The sequence below is a fragment of the Agelaius tricolor genome, unplaced genomic scaffold (genome assembly GCF_023055355.1).
Source record: "Agelaius tricolor isolate 1412-34295 unplaced genomic scaffold, bAgeTri1.0.p SCAF_10, whole genome shotgun sequence".
Lineage (NCBI taxonomy): Eukaryota > Metazoa > Chordata > Aves > Passeriformes > Icteridae > Agelaius > Agelaius tricolor.
The window spans coordinates 13,228,960-13,245,899 of NW_027269270.1; the positions used below are offsets into that span (position 1 = coordinate 13,228,960).

Here is a 16,940-nt window from a genome sequence, read left to right on the forward strand (position 1 = left end):
TTTGCCCTCCCTTGCTGGTCAGACCCCTTTTAGACATACAACACGTTAGAAAAAACTAAATCTAAAAATTAACATGATGCGGCTGCCCCCTACTGCTGCTATTTGTTAATGTTCTCTGGGAAATACAGCACAAAAAATTCCACTGAAAGAAATTCTAAGTTAGAAAGCCTGTTTAAGAATTTTGGAAAATGCTTTAAAACTGTCTGCCAGGATTAGGACTGAATTTTTGGAATATCAGAATTTAGAAACTAGCACTTTCCAAGTGGATATAAGTTATTGAATCTGAGATCTGTACATGTAAGTGCAGGGAAAAATATTCAGCACTGATAAGAAATTTGCGTGGATTATGGATACATATATGGGTGACACATGAAAATAAGATATAGTACAGAAGTACATCCAGTTGTTTTGCTAGGTGGTAGCTACATGATGTTTTTCTCAAGATTGGTTAAAATTATGATTTTGTCTCTCTACAGAGACTGGACCATGACTGTATTATGTAGTATTTACAGCCTGTGAGCCTTTTCTATTATTCCTATAAGAAGAATTAGGATAGAGCAAATGCAAAATAATTTTTATATCTCAGATATATTTGGTTGACTGAAATTTCTTTTGCCACTTGTTCTTATTTCTTTTTGGAAACTAAGCTACTACAAAGACATGTTCAAGTTATGAGAATTACAACAGTTAAGCATAATGTTATAAAAACAAGTTAGTGTAATTTACAAGTAGAACCTCTCAAAAACCCTTCTTAAAATGAAACTACACATTACTGGAGATACCCTATATGGGGAGTGAGTTCAAGTTCAGGCTGCAGTTGTTTATGCAGTTCTCACTGTGGCAGTAGATTAGTGATATTGATACTGTATTTTTTTTTAATAGGTCAGTTTCTCCTGCTGGGAGAATCTCCACCTCACCTATTAGACCAGTGAAATCTCCATCTCCAATCCGTAAACCACATGTAGTGACAACAGCTGGGGCTGATGTCCTTCCTCCTTGGAAGCAGGAAGGATATGCTGGAACCATGGAAGCCCAGATGAAGGAAACAAGAGTATCTACAAGCACTACCCAAGTCACTGAGGAAAGATGGGAAGGGAGATACGGGGTCCAAGAACAAGTCACTGTTACTGGCACTGCTGCTGGCGAGGTGGCCGCTGGTGCTAGAGAGGTAAAGTCTCTTTCTGGAAAAAATACTGGGTTTGGTTTGTGCAGGGTCTCACCACTGCTGGATAGATCTGCTAAATGGAATCTGAGAGGCTGTGTGTAAAACCTTGTGTGCATCTGCTGTTGAGAGAGTTCTGCTGCAGATGTGGAAATGCTTCTTTGCAATCTTCTGTCTCTGTACTGGTTTTGTTCTTCTGAATGTATGCAAAATATGAAAAAATATGAAAAAATGTCTTTTGATGTGACTAATATAGGTGAGAAAGGACAGTGAAAAAACAGCAGCTATTGCTACAGTTGTTGCTGCTGTGGATCAAGCCATGGTGAGAGAACCAGCTCCAGGTGTTGCAGAGCAAACTGCTAAAAGGACCGCAATGACTGCAGTCCACGTTCAGCCTGTTCATGAGCAGGTAGAAATAGAGCACAGACATTCTATGGTTTCCCTTTATCCCTTCATCCAACACGCAAACAAGGCATGATTCACTGTGAGGAATTAACAAGATGTTACCCAGTGCACTGCAAAAGCATGCATACTCATCTAGAACACCTAGACTGTAAAGGAATGCTCAGGTTCATTTACACCATTCCATTCCATCATAACAGGATTGAACTAATTACTCTGTTTAAGTTGCTTTCTCTGAAAGTGATCCTCTATTCTCTCTTCTCCTTTATTCTCTAACATTACTCTTAGAATGATGACTTTTTTTTCTCTAATATCTCATTTATAATTTCCCCACTAGAAATAACATAATTCCCCCTTAGTATTTTTCCTTTATTTGAATTCCTCTCTTATTTTTCTTTCTCTTCTTATTTTGATGATCAAACTTTTAAAATGAATTCTAAGGCTTGGGTTTTTTTTTTTGTTTGTTGCTACAAAAATCAGATGAAAAAGGAGGCAATGGTAGTAGTTACCAGTGATAAAACCACAAAACAAACAGTGATATCGAGAACTAGAGAAGGAATTGTAACTTCACAAGAACAAAGACACATCTCTCCTGAAAAGGTGAATACAGATTGTACCTGAGATTTTTTTATGCTCTACCTCGTTCAAAAATCTGATATCTCATACAAAAGACAAGCCTATGGAAAAGAAAAATGAGATACTGTTATTCTTTGTCCCTTTTATATATGTTCACTCTTCCAGCTTACAGTGCTATCTTTTTCCTGTCTCTTCTCTGTGATTACTCTCTTGCATTTTCTATTTCACTTCCATTATTTATACCTAAGAATGTGATGGATAAAGTTGCAATAACTGAGACAACCTCTCTTTTCTCAAGCATTCTTGATAATTTAAAGAATTGACATGTAGAAACCAGCTCTTAAATTTTGTTGGGGGCTGGGTGTGTCTGTGGGAGGCTGTTCTGATACTGTCTCTAAGCTTGCCATTTGTACCTGCTTTGTCTGTTGGCAGCACAGGGGGTCAGAAAAAATGGAGGAAAAACTCATTCTGCATTGGAATCAATTTTGAAAATACAAATGATTGATTTGAATTGAACATGTATTTTATCAGAAAAATATGATTTAATGGAAGATGAGCTTTTATAGCCAATGTTATATTTGCATTATAGTAGAAATGCATGAGGAAGAAAGTATAACCTCTCTTTAAAGCACTGAGAAACAGAAATCCACCTGGGCATCAATCTGAACTTAGCATTTCAACGCTAAGTCAAATTCTTGTCAAACGAAAGTTTCATTAAACTTATTTTTAGTATCCTACACCTTCTCAAAGTGATTTTAATGCAGGACAGTTTTTCTCTGAGCCAATTTTTTAGTACTGCTTTCAGTAGCAAACCAAGCATTTGTGCAATGTTTTATTATTTTTATGTTAAATGTTTTGTACGAAGTCCGTTCATGTTTTTATTGTTTTTTCCAGACTAGATGATTTCAAAATACAGAATGTGACATCTTTGCTTTCTTTAATTTCTATGCTCTTTTCCAAATATATTGAAATTCACATACCTTATATTTTAAAATAAAAATTAAAAGTTCCTTATTTGTAAATGTCCAGGTGAGAAAAGAACCAGAGAAAACTCCAGTACCGACAGTAATAATTGCCACAGACAAAGCCAAAGAACAAGAAAGAATAACAAGAGCTACAGAAGAAATATCTACCAGACATGAACAAGTGCACATTGCTCATGAACAGGTAAATAAATGTTACAATCTTTAGTTCACTGAGCTACTCTGGTTAATAAAATCTGTTAAGTAACTTTCCTGTCCTTCTTTACAAAGAGAAGATTACTACACAAAGACTTTGTGAAACTAGGTATTCCAACCACAATCTCTGCAGGTCCAGTGCTACTGACCTCAAACAGCTCTGTCTGCCGAGGAGTGAGCTGCCCTTCTTACAGATCCTTCAAGCATTAGGGCTTTTATTGCCACAGTACACAGAATTTCATCTGATGCTTAATGACACATTTATCTCTGAACATAGGTTTCTGAATATAAATTTTAAATGTTATTTTTCATGGTATGATAGGTAGTGTGGAGCTTGATTTAGTGAAGTTAATATTTGTGTGAAGATGGAATACATCTGTTAGACCATACTGTGGAACCACTCAACTGATGGGGTTAGCTATTAAGTCAATAATACTAATTTCTATGCAAACAGTTTCTACAAAGCATAATGATATATTTCAAACTAGGAAGTACAAAGTTTCTTCTCTCATTCAAACAAGAATCAATGGAATATTTAATGACTTTGCATGAACTTCTCTCAGCATATAAGATGCGTTATAACTTGAGTACAAAGGTATTACTCCAATTCTGAAGTCATGTTTCTTTCTTCTTGATATACATTTAGAAACATTATCCTGCTCTCCAAAAAAGTTGTGTAATCATGACAACAGGCATAATCAATTACTATTATTTTTCTTTACCATAAAAAATAGATAAGAAGGGAAGAAATGAAACCTTCAGTACCGAAGGTAGTAATTACTACTGATAAACCTAAAGCACCGGTCATAATATCGAAAAGTAAAGAAAGAGTTGCCACCAAACAAGAACAAGTGAGCATAACACGTGAAAAGGTGAATAGCACTGTTTTAGCCATATTTGGTTTTATCCTTTCTTCTTTGCAAACCTCCTGTTTTCCTCAAAAAATACTAACTATACATTTCCAGCTCATTTTTTTCTGATTATTCCACTTACAAACTTTTAGACCTACTGCTAATTAGACTAAATTATTTCATCTTGATCTTTCTCTCTTATTTTCATTAATAGGACGCTCATAATTATCTTCTGACTGATGTTTGGAGTGGACTGACTGACTCCTGAAATGCTTTTTAACTTTTTTTTTAATCATTACTTTTATTTAAATAGGTGCGAGGGTATAACAATACTTATCACTATAATACAGAGATGTGTGCAGTGCACAAGGATCTAACCCTTCAATTCTCCTTCCCTTTTCCCATTTCAAAATGTTTTCTCATTGTTCAAATATCTTTCAAGACGGTATGTAACTGAAACTTCTATTTCTTCAATAAAAACTAGATTAAAAAGGAAGCTGAGAAAACTACTGTAGTTCCAAAAACAGTCGCCACTGCTAAAACTAAAGCACCAGTCACAGTGTCCAGAACTGGAGAAGAAATTACAGCCAGTGCACTGTTACAATTTGGTTTATCTGCAAACCTTACATTTTAAGACCTACTTTGGTACAACAGAATGTTCTCAAATTAATTCCTGAAAACATACCCATTCAGTGGGGTGATTTTCAAGTAAAAGAGTCAGTAGGATTAACTTTCTAGCACTGAAGGGGTTTATATCCCACCCTGCTAGGAAATGGCACACTTTAGGCTGTAGTCTGATTTCTCTGTGACAGTCTTCTCTCTATCAGTGGCTTTTAAGCAACATTTACTTATTCAAATTTCTGATTCTGAAATCTTTTTTTCTACTTGATGATTCCATGTAATTTCATGGTTGTCAGATGAAACAAGTTCTCTTTATTGAGGCATGAATTGTTCTTTGTACAAAAGAAACTTTAACGTCCATTCAGGTCTGTCCAGTTTGTTACTTATGACCATCAGACACTTGTTGGCACTGCTTTGTTCCAGTAGGATTCCCACAGTAGGACAGATCCACAATGCAGTCAGGAATTCTTATGTATGGAAGAAAAGCATAGTTGACAACAGCTGTTATTTAAAATCTATCTACCTACGATGTAGTACATTCATAAAATACTTTTATAAAATACAAGTAAATGAGTGAAGCATATAAAACTCACTGAGAGTCAGACTGCTAGGTGAGTTCAGTCCCTTGTTATATGATATAAATTTAGGGCCAAATTCAAGCCAGTATGAAAAATTATTTGGAAAGCAACAGTAAAAAGCAACTGAATAAGAGGTCCCTGTTACCTAAACACTGCTTTAATAAGAAAAAAAAATCTCTGTAAAGGATCACATTTTGGCCTCACCTAAGTAATTTTAGTTTAGGCTGGTAATGGTTTTTAAATCAGTATGAAATTATCTTTTAGGGGTTTTTTTCCCATTTTCAAGGCATACATAACATATGCTCTGTTGGTCTGTCCAGATCAGTTGTGACAGTAATAACAACCAGTAGTAGTAGTCACTATTATCTACTGCTGGCTGACTGGGCAGAAGTTTGGACCCTAATAACAAAGTTGCAAAGTTCACAGTATTTATGAGTTATTAGAAACAAATAGAAGTCCTGATTCAAAAGTATTATTTTCAAATTATCAGACATCTCAGTCTCCCTTCTTTTGTAAAATCCTTTAAAATAGATCAGTACTGAATTAACAGATATACCTGATGTAAAAATTTTTATGGGTTTGTTTCTTAGTAAATACATTCACAATGGATGCTAGATGCATTTTTTGCATCCACAAGAGTTATAGGGAGCTGATGAGCATACTTTAAAACTATGTGCACATTTACCTACCTGCATACTCTTAGACAAGTGAACACAAATGTGGCTGTAAAGTATTAGAATTAGTCTTGCAGACAAATATTGATATGCATAAAATACAGAAGCACAGATTTATTCTGAAATTGCAGAGATAGCACTTAGAGAATATATTTGCATTGAATTTACTGATTCTTAAGTGTATTTACAGGTGCATACTTTTGATCTTTTCATCATGACTTTTGCAAAACCATACAACCTCTCTGTGGAATATACTCAACACTATAACGGTGTGTCATATATGCAAGTTTTCAATATAGTTATGAATATGTATATAAATTCTGCTGATGTTATTTGCAGACTCAAGCTGGAATAAAGGCTGAAGCTGTAGCTACAGTTGTTGCAGCAGTTGATCAGGCACGTGTTCGATCACCCTGGCAACCAGAACTAGCAGATGAAGCTTATGTAAAGGAGAAAACTTTGGAATATGGTTATAAAGAGCACACTGTAACAGACCGTGGTTCTGAGGCCCCAGCAGAACGTCATGTTGTCACCAAAGAAGTCAAAACAGTCTATGTTCCTCCTGAGAAACATATCTCAACTCCTGAAAAGCAGGAAGTTCATATATCAAAAGAGGTTAGACTCTTTTTTTACATTACATTCTTTTCCAGGAGCTATGTCCCAGCAAAACTTGTTTCAGTTTAAAGAACAGCTTCATTTCAACAACTTTTTTCCTTATTTTGTGTAGATAAAAAGAACAACAGAACTTGAGAAAACAATTCATGTTGAACCACCGCGGCCTCGCACAGCGAGTCCTCACTTCACGGTCTCCAGAGTCGCTGTTCCTAAACCAGATCATACATATGAGGTAAGCTGAAGCTGCATCCAAGAGGAGCAGCATGCTCATTTTCAATAGCCAGTAGGACATTCATTCCATTTGGATTTCCCCCCACACTCCAGTGTGGTGCTTCCCCAAGAGGAAGAGTTGTGTGCCCCTTGCAAGTATTTTTGTTGGCTTGTTTGACTAATAAAGAACACTGCTGTAAACAGACAAAGGAATTGCTAAAATACAATTTGTTGTTATTACTTCTTATTTAAGTAATCTTATAAACTGTTTGAGAGTTTGAGCTTCAGTTCTTAATGACATACAGTGAAATTGTAGCTATTTGTCATGCAAGTTATATTTTTTAAACAGCAGAACTATCCCTCTTTAATCTTATTATGTGAATCGGTTCACTCACACACTGCTTTTTTCTTCCTTGCTAATTAATACATGCTAAGCTAATTTTTAAATAGAAAAAATCCACACTGACTTTAAAATATGATACCATCAATTTTTAAATTTATTATTCCATTTTGCTGTTGGACTCCTTTACATAGCATTAAAATTTTCCAGTTACTAATTTTCTCATTCAAGCATACTTTTTCTCTGCATCTGGAATTTAAAGATTATTTTCCCCCAAATATGATTAAACACTGTTATAAATATTTTTATGTATTTTTAAAAAGTTTTTCCACCTATAAAATATTTTGAAATCTTATAAGTTATTTTAATCATTAGAAGTTATATAATTAGTAGTATTCTTTATTGCAGTATTAGACAGACGAGATGGAAATCTAATGCTTCAAGTGAAAAAACGGAGAGAACATTTCTTGTGGGGCACTTAAGAGCTTCTTGACCATTTAAAGATGAAATTCTATTTGAAAAAGAAAATATTTAAATCTTAGACAGATCAAAAATAATACAGGGATATATGTCTGGCATTCTGCTACTGCAATCTAAAACTACTTCTCTTTTTTACATATAGCTTTTGCAGTGTCAAAACCAAGTAACTAAGGAAGCAGCTGCTGCATTTGCAATCTGCTCAAGAAATGCACTCTCTCCTTTGAAAATAAGACAACCACAAAGCTTTAACTCCTTTTCTTCTGTTCCCTAGGTTTCAATAGCTGGAACTGCCATGGCTACTCTGGAGAAAGAGCTATCAGCTACTTCTGCTGCGCAAAAGATCACCAAGCCTGTGAAGCCACCTCAGCTAAAGCCTCATGAAGTCAGGACTAAAGCAGAGCCAGTTGCCCCTCCACAGTTTCCCTTTGGAGAGGCTGCGGAGACGCATAAGAGTCGCTATGATGTTGAGACTAAAAAGGAGACAAGCATTAAAAGTGAAGCAGTGCGGACAGAGCACTTGATGCTGCATAAAGAAGCTGAAGCAAAGGTATGTTTTTAAGTAAATTTCTGTCACTTTGACTGAGTTTCATCTTAAAAATATGGAATAGCCTCACTTTTTTGCTGTCTTCTTATCTCAATTTTCCACTTCTAAAGCAATCTGCTGCCTTTTAATTTTTGTTTTACCCAAATCCTTGTTAGAACCTAATATTTACTTACAACATTCATATTACCTGATTTATTTTCTTATTTAAATTATACTTTGTTCATTATTGTCCTCTAAACCACCTAGGTGACAGAAGCTGCCAGAGTTCCTGTGCCTGCAGAAATCCCTGCTACGCCACCCACCTTAGTCTCAGTAAGTAATTTGTATGTAGTGTAGGGGACTTAGAGTAGATTTTCACCCATTCTATTTTCTAATTTTTATCGCTTAATACTTGACCATTAAAAATTGGCTTTATATAATCATTTTAACTTCGAATTAGATTTACTCAGGCATATAATTTATTTCTGATACAAAGTCTTCCTGATGTTTTTTATGGTAGTGATTCTTCACATTTATGTCACATAGGTTGATCTACCTGCATAAATATGAACCTATCTTTTCATGTTGTTAATAACAGCAATGTTCAGAGACCCTAAAAGCCAGTTTCAAATACTTCCCTTTGGAAAATGACTTTTTTTCCCCTGCATTCATTGCTTCACAGAACAGTGTTTTGAACTAGATGTTAAATTTTCCATTCAAACAGGTTTTAGATATTTGAGTATTTGTTTAGTATTGAAAAGGTAAACTGACTGTGATACTTAATTTTTGTCACACAGGGCCTCAAAAATAAGACTGTGACTGAAGGTGAGTCTGTCACGCTGGAGTGCCAAATAGCTGGTCATCCTCAGCCTACAGTGACATGGTACAGGGAAGACTACAAAATTGAGAGCTCAATGGACTTCCAGATCACTTTCAAAGCAGGACTTGCTCGCCTTGTGATTCGTGAAGCCTTTGCAGAGGACAGCGGAAGATTTACCTGCACTGCTACCAATAAGGCTGGGAGTGTCAGCACTTCCTGCCACTTACATGTGAAAGGTAAGTATATTTATAGAATCATAGAATTATTAAAGTTGGAAAAGACCTTTGAGAGCATTGATTTCAATCATTAGCCCAAAACTGCCAAGTCCATCACTAAACCATATCCCTAGGTGCCACATCTACATGTCTTTTAAATACCTCCAGGGTAGAGAAGGTATTCAAAAGTTGGCCCCAGATGACTCATGGGCAACTGGTTCCTTGCTTTATAACCCTTGACAGCCTTTTTGGTGAAAGGCTTCTTTATATTCAAACTAAACCTTCCCTGGTGAAACTCAAGGACAGTCCCTCTTGTCACTGTAGGAAGTTAATAATTTAACTAAATAATTGTTAACTGTATATTGCTTGTAATGTATCTTGGACATTTAAAACATATGGCTTGAGTTGTGTTCTGAGGTTATTAGGTAAAAGGGATGTAAGAATATGAGGAAAAGGCTGATAACTACATATTCTTTTTATGTTAACTGAACTCATTGCTTTAGGCCTATTAAGATATTTTAAAATCCACTTTATCAAATTTGCCTTTTAGTTACTGAAGAAACTGAGACTCGAGAAACCATTTCTGAGAAGACTGTTACAGAAGAGAAACGGTAAAGTTACTTTCTAAACAGACTGCTCCTATCGCAGTCTTTATGTTCTTGCATTCTTTTTTATGAGAGCTTCAGACATCAGCTCACTCACCTGCACTGAAATCTTGTTTCAGCTATGTGGAGACAAAGGACATTGTAATGGAAGATGTCTCTGCTGCAGCAGAGGAAGTATCGGGAGAACCCATACCTCCTTTCTTCATAAGAAAACCCATGGTACATAAATTAGTTGAAGGTGGGAGCATTATTTTTGAATGCCAAGTAGGGGGCAACCCAAAGCCACATGTCTACTGGAAAAAAGGCGGAGTTCCTCTCACGACTGGCTACAGGTACTATGAATACAATACCCAAAATCCATCTTAACATAATTTTTATGCATATTAAATTGGAAATGTCATAATTTGATTCCCTCAGTTATGCTGAGCCAAATAACGTCCTGATTTCTATGAAATAAATTATTTTTTAATGTAAAAGTTATAGGTTCATGTCCTTATGTGTGACTTTAAAAGGTCATAAGTTTTAAAATATAAATAATCAAAAGACTATAAAATAAGATATACGGATATGTTATACTTATAAACAAATCAAGAAGTTTTGTATTTGTTTTATTCTGTCTGTTCAATGTTTGCATTCTCATTAGGTAAGTCTTGTCTGTAGAAAGCAACATACTTTCTAGCTGAGAAAAAAATATTACATTTGTAGCATTCTTGAAATGATATGGTCATGCATACAAGGACACACATTCTGTGTGCACACAAAATATACCATTATACTGTGTCTGATAACTAGACCTCTGATATTTCAATACTGATGTTTGGAACCTATTTATTTAGTGACAACAAAAAGACCAGTATTCTACTTTCAGCATGGTTATTTTTCATATGCTATGCTGTATGCTCATTTATTCAGTGACAACTGCCTGTTAAAGTTTCTCTTTTTGTGCCTTGTACAAGTTAGGAGTATGTCTAACTGTAACTAAAAGCAAATTAACTAAAAATTCTGTCCATAATTATAGAGACTTTTTACTTTTATGTTTTCTATAGATACAAAGTGAGTTACAAAAAAGAAACTGGGGAATGCAAACTTGAAATTTCCATGACTTTTGCCGACGATGCCGGAGAATACACTATCGTTGTTCGTAATAATCTTGGAGAAGCTTCTGCAACGGTCTCCTTACTAGAAGAAGGTACATTTTAGATTAAGGAAATGGGAACAACATTTCTTAAAATTAACTTCCACATGGCAAAAAATATTTTAAATTGTGCTGCAAATTCTTTGCAGCTTAGTTTATTCAGTTCAAGAAACATAAAGGGAGATCTAGTGGTTCTGTTTCTGCAAAACAAAATATCTGGCATCAGGCCCTTGAAGTTTGTACTTGTTTTCTCCATTCAGTCCAGTGAAAACAAAAAATTTATCAAAATAAATCTGTTCTCAATTCTTAGCTGATTACGAAGCCTACATAAAATCGCAACAAGAAATGATGTACCAAACTCAAATGACTGCATACGTACAGGAACCTAAAGTGGCTGAGGTAGCCCCACCCATTTCCTATGGTGACTTTGAAAAAGAGTATGAGAAAGAACAAGCTCTAATTAGGAAGAAAATGGCAAAAGATACAGTGATGGTCAGAAGTTTTGTAGAAGATGAGGTATGTCTATCCCTCCATACTAATTTTGGGTACCAACATTTTACCGTACAAATAATTTATTTGCAAGGTCATTATTTGACACAGAAAACTAAACTAATGGTCTTGTTTTTCTATATAGGAATTCCATATTTCTTCTTTTGAAGAAAGACTTATCAAAGAAATTGAACTCAGAATTATTAAGACTACTTTACATGAACTTCTCGAAGAAGATGGAGAGGAGATGATGGTTGATATTTCTGAATCTGAAGCTGTAGAAGCAGGATTCGATTTAAGATTAAAGAACTACAGAACCTTTGAAGGGACAGGAGTTACCTTCCATTGCAAGACATCTGGATATCCATTGCCAAAGGTACCCCAAATCTGTATAACTTTTTTTTTTTGTAAATCATTTGATGCTCTTCTTAAAAGAAATCCCTTAACATCTCATTGTCAAACATTCTACATTCTGCATAGGAAACAGAGACTTTCAAAAGACATTAAGTCTTCTGGTTTGATATCCAGCTGAATTTTCCTTTTGTCCCTTACTAGAATACAGTTAGGTTGGTTAGCCAGTTCAGAGGTCGGCTGGATTTATCAACTAAGTTGGTCTTGATTTCCAGTTTCTCTGAGGTAGTCCAGACCAATGGGGAACATAGTAGCAGTCCAGTCGAGGTTACTTCACTCTTCATCAAAATGGTCTTTATATCTGTTTCTAGCTCCAAAACTTGTCTTTCAGGTTGCTATGCAAACATCTTACACTAGTCTCACCTATTTCAAGTGAAAATGTTAATGTTTAACACATATATGGTGGGCTGTGATGTTTTCCAGCTGAAAAATTGCAAGTTGTAATATCTCATCTTTACTAGCCATTAGTGGATCTTTACCTTTAGGAAAACTCACATAGCAGTCTACTGTTTCTCTCCATTTAGGTTGCATGGTACAAGGATGGCAAACGTATAAGACATGGAGAGCGCTACCACATGGAACTTCTGCAAGATGGCAGCGCCACTCTTCGTTTACCTGTTGTTTTACCTGAAGATGAAGGAATTTATACTGTCTTTGCCAGTAATATGAAAGGAAATGCCATTTGCTCAGCAAAACTCTATGTTGAGCCAGTTGCACCTACAGCAACTCCAGGTTATATGCCAGGACCTGAAGTTATGAGAAGATATAGGTAGGCAGACAATAATATAATTTTATGAGACTTCAATCTGCTGTGATAGTTCAAAAGCTCATTACATAGCAGTTAAATAAGCTTAAGCTATTGGAGTTTGCACACCCCTAGAAAAGTTCTAAATGCTGTTTTTATGACTCATATAGATTTATGTGCTAACTCAAATCAGAAAAAGGCAAAGGTTGAAATCTGTTTATCATGTCAGTCCAGTGTTATATGACATTGCCATACACATCTGCCTTATCTCTTTCTTCCAGGTCTATCTCTCCACGGTCTCCAAGCCGGTCTCCTGCCCGCAGCTCTCCTTCTCGTTCTCCTGCCCGGAGATTAGAAGAAACTGATGAAGGGCAACTAGAGAGACTATATAAGCCAGTTTTTGTGCTGAAACCAACATCATTTAAATGTTCACAGGGGCAGACAGCAAGATTTGACTTAAAAGTTGTTGGCAGACCTATGCCAGAGACCTACTGGTTCCATAATGGTACATCAGCCTCATTTTCATGAAGAAATAATATTTTGAAAATTTTTTTATGTCTCGTTGAGACTGTCCTTGATTGCAACTCTTTTCTTTTCATCTCTATCTGCAGGCCAACAAGTGATTAATGACTACACCCATAAAATAGTGATTAAAGAAGATGGTACCCAGTCATTGATCATTGTTCCTGCAATGCCTGAAGACTCTGGAGAATGGGCTGTCATTGCTCAAAACAGGGCAGGCAAAGCTTCAGTCTCAATGACACTGACTGTAGAAGGTATTTTCTGTATTTTCTATTATATTCTGTATATCATGTTATTTATAGCAATCTGATGAGTGTTCCTTATTTAAAATCATGGCTTTTTCATTTCTTCTTGTGATAACTTACATTTGCTCTTCCAGCTAAGGAAGACCTTGTCAGACCACACTTTGTGGAAAGGTTGAGAAATGTCAGCGTGAAGGAGGGCTCTAGACTGGAGATGGCAGTGAAAGCTACTGGTAACCCTAATCCTGACATTGTATGGCTCAAGAACAGTGACATCATTGTGCCTCATAAATATCCCAAAATAAAGTAAGGATTTTTATTATATTTAAATCTATTGAAATTTAAATTTTATTTACATATTGTTTAATTTTATTTAAAATACTTTATATAAATTAAGTAGTAAATAACCACCATCCTGCAAAATGCTTCCTGCAGTTTCACAAAAGGAATTCACTAGGGGCTTTTGCATTGCAGCAAGGATTACAGATATAAAATAGCTTGTAGGATTCATTCAATATTTTTCCAGCATATGTTAGTTTCTAAAAGCCATCACAGAGATTTACTGAACTTTTCTCTGTCTCTGATTTTGAAGACCTCTGCAGGCAAAACTACCACAGAATATAAGACTGTTTTTTATTATTCTTCTCTGTTTGATTCTTAGGCACTGTACTCCCAAACATGAATAAACATATGCAAAATGTTTATTACCTCCAGAGATTTACCTTTGGAGGCTTTGAACTAATTTGGAAGAAAGGCAAAAATGAATGACAAAGAAGGGAAAAATAGATAATTTTCTTTTCATGTTTCAGGATTGAGGGAACCAAAGGGGCAGCTGCCCTTAAAATTGAATCTACTGCCAGGCAAGATGCTGCATGGTATACTGCTACCGCTATCAATAAAGCTGGGCGGGACACCACCCGCTGCAAAGTAAATGTTGAAGTTGAACACACAGAACCTGAACCAGAAAGGAAATTAATAATTCCAAAAGGAACTTACAAAGCCAAGGAGATTGCAGCACCAGAGTTAGAACCTCTCCATCTGCGTTATGGTCAGGAGCAATGGGAGGAAGGAGATCTCTATGACAAAGAAAAGCAACAGAAACCATTTTTTAAGAAGAAGCTCACATCTTTAAGGCTCAAACAATTTGGACCAGCACACTTTGAATGCAGGCTTACACCAATTGGCGACCCAACCATGGTGGTGGAGTGGTTGCATGATGGCAAACCCTTGGCAGCAGCTAACAGACTCCGCATGATCAATGAGTTTGGGTACTGTAGCCTGGACTATGGGGTAGCCTATTCCAGAGACAGTGGAGTGATCACTTGCAGAGCAACTAACAAATATGGTACAGACCACACATCTGCTACTCTGATCGTGAAGGATGAGAAAAGTCTTGTGGAAGAATCCCAGCTGCCAGAAGGCAAAAGGGGACTCCAGCGAATTGAAGAGTTAGAAAGAATGGCCCACGAGGGTGCTCTACCTGCTGTTGCACTGGACCAAAAGGAAAAACAAAAACCAGAAATCGTTTTGGTTCCTGAACCTGCAAGAGTCCTTGAAGGTGAAACAGCACGATTCCGCTGCCGTGTGACTGGCTATCCTATGCCCAAGGTCAACTGGTACCTCAATGGACAGCTCATCCGTAAAAGCAAAAGGTTTAGACTCCGTTATGATGGAATCTACTACCTGGATATTGTAGACTGCAAATCATATGACACAGGAGAGGTGAGAGTCACTGCAGAGAATCCAGAAGGCTTTATTGAACATAAGGTGAAACTTGAGATCCAACAGAGGGAAGACTTCAGATCTGTTCTTCGTCGTGCTCCTGAACCCAAACATGAGCCTGTAGTTACAGAACCTGGGAAACTTCTGTTTGAGGTACAGAAGGTAGACAAACCTGCAGAAGCAACAACCAAAGAAGTGGTGAAGCTGAAAAGGGCTGAAAGAATCACTCACGAAAAGCTTTCAGAGGAATCTGAAGAGCTGCGTAGTAAATTCAAGCGCAGGACAGAAGAGGGCTACTATGAAGCCATTACAGCTGTGGAACTTAAATCTCGCAAAAAAGATGAATCATATGAAGAAATGCTAAAAAAGACAAAAGAAGAACTTCTCCACTGGACCAAAGAGATCCCAGAGGAAGAGAAGAAAGCACTTCCTCCTGAAGGCAAAATCACCATTCCAACATTCAAACCAGAGAAGGTGGAGCTTAGTCCAAGCATGGAGGCTCCCAAGATACTTGAACGTATTCAAAGCCAGACTGTAGCTCAAGGAACAGACGTACACTTCCGTGTGAGAGTGGTGGGAAAACCTGATCCTGAATGCCAGTGGTTCAAAAATGGTGTTCAAATTGAAAGGACTGATCGTGTGTACTGGTACTGGCCTGAAGATAATGTTTGCGAATTAGTTATCAGAGATGTGACTTCTGATGATTCTGCCAGCATCATGGTGAAAGCAGTCAATATAGCTGGTGAAACTTCTAGCCATGCTTTCCTGTTAGTACAAGGTAATTTCAATTCTTTTATTCATGCTACTGCTCATCATAGTGTGTTAAGTCTGTTTGGTCAGTGCATTGTTGATTGTTATATGTTTTCCAGCCAAGCAGTTAATCAGCTTCACGCAGGAGTTACAAGATGTTGTTGCTAAAGCAAGAGACTCCATGGCAACATTTGAATGTGAAACATCAGAGCCCTTTGTCAAAGTGAAATGGTTTAAGGATGGAATTGAGATTCATTCTGGAGACAAGTACAGGATGCACTCAGACAGAAAGGCTCACTTTCTTTCCGTATTAACAATTGACATGTCTGATGCTGATGACTACAGCTGTGCACTGGTTGAAGATGAATCTGTGAAAACCACTGCAAAGCTTACTGTTGAAGGTAAGAAGCATACAACTCAGTACCATGCCATACTGTTAAAGTGAAATCAGCTTCAGAAAGAAATAAAACTATTTTAACAGACATCTAACACCCTTAGAGATGTGGAGCTGCTTTCATACTTTTGGAATCTAGTATAAAAGTCTAGAGATGTATTTATGTAAAATGGTTACACTATATATCTATATATATTCCCTTAGGCTCATTTAATAACTTTTTTTTTCTTCAGGAGAATCTAATCAAGCTTATTTACAAATGTAATTATTTGCCTTTAGGTGCTGCAATTGAGTTTATTAAAGAACTTGAGGATGTTGAAGCACCAGAATCCTTCTCAGCTGAACTTGAATGTGAGATTTTCCCAGAAGATGCAGAGGGGAAATGGTATCATGGTGATGTTGAACTCACTTCTAGTCTTAAACATGTGATTGCATCCCGCCGTGGTCGCCAGACCCTCACTATTAAAGATATTAATAAAGACGATCAAGGAGAATATAGTTATGTTGTTGATGGAAAAAGGACTCAATGCAAACTGAAGATGAAGCGTAAGCATTTCTTGCATTGTCTATATACTATCATTTTTCTATTTTATAGCATGTACTATAGCTGTATCATTGTATCCCAGAAAGCTTTAATGATTAATATTCTGCTTCTTATAAGTATTAATTAACTTCATTTA

General features: G+C 36.5%; 1 protein-coding gene across 1 annotated transcript in view; it reads left to right on the forward strand.

The window, feature by feature from the left end:
• The window catches only part of TTN (titin), a 235,038-nt gene that overhangs the window by 7,344 nt on the left and 210,754 nt on the right, over nt 1-16,940 (forward strand). Inside the window, 23 exon segments of the mRNA XM_071434272.1 lie at nt 883-1,173; nt 1,424-1,571; nt 2,045-2,164; nt 3,170-3,307; nt 4,053-4,190; nt 4,654-4,755; nt 6,382-6,657; nt 6,770-6,889; nt 7,959-8,234; nt 8,478-8,543; nt 9,008-9,266; nt 9,796-9,856; nt 9,970-10,182; nt 10,897-11,039; nt 11,296-11,501; nt 11,620-11,850; nt 12,410-12,654; nt 12,912-13,135; nt 13,242-13,406; nt 13,532-13,700; nt 14,204-15,894; nt 15,986-16,267; nt 16,540-16,806. Of these exon segments, the coding sequence (XP_071290373.1) occupies nt 883-1,173; nt 1,424-1,571; nt 2,045-2,164; nt 3,170-3,307; nt 4,053-4,190; nt 4,654-4,755; nt 6,382-6,657; nt 6,770-6,889; nt 7,959-8,234; nt 8,478-8,543; nt 9,008-9,266; nt 9,796-9,856; nt 9,970-10,182; nt 10,897-11,039; nt 11,296-11,501; nt 11,620-11,850; nt 12,410-12,654; nt 12,912-13,135; nt 13,242-13,406; nt 13,532-13,700; nt 14,204-15,894; nt 15,986-16,267; nt 16,540-16,806 (5,831 nt within the window).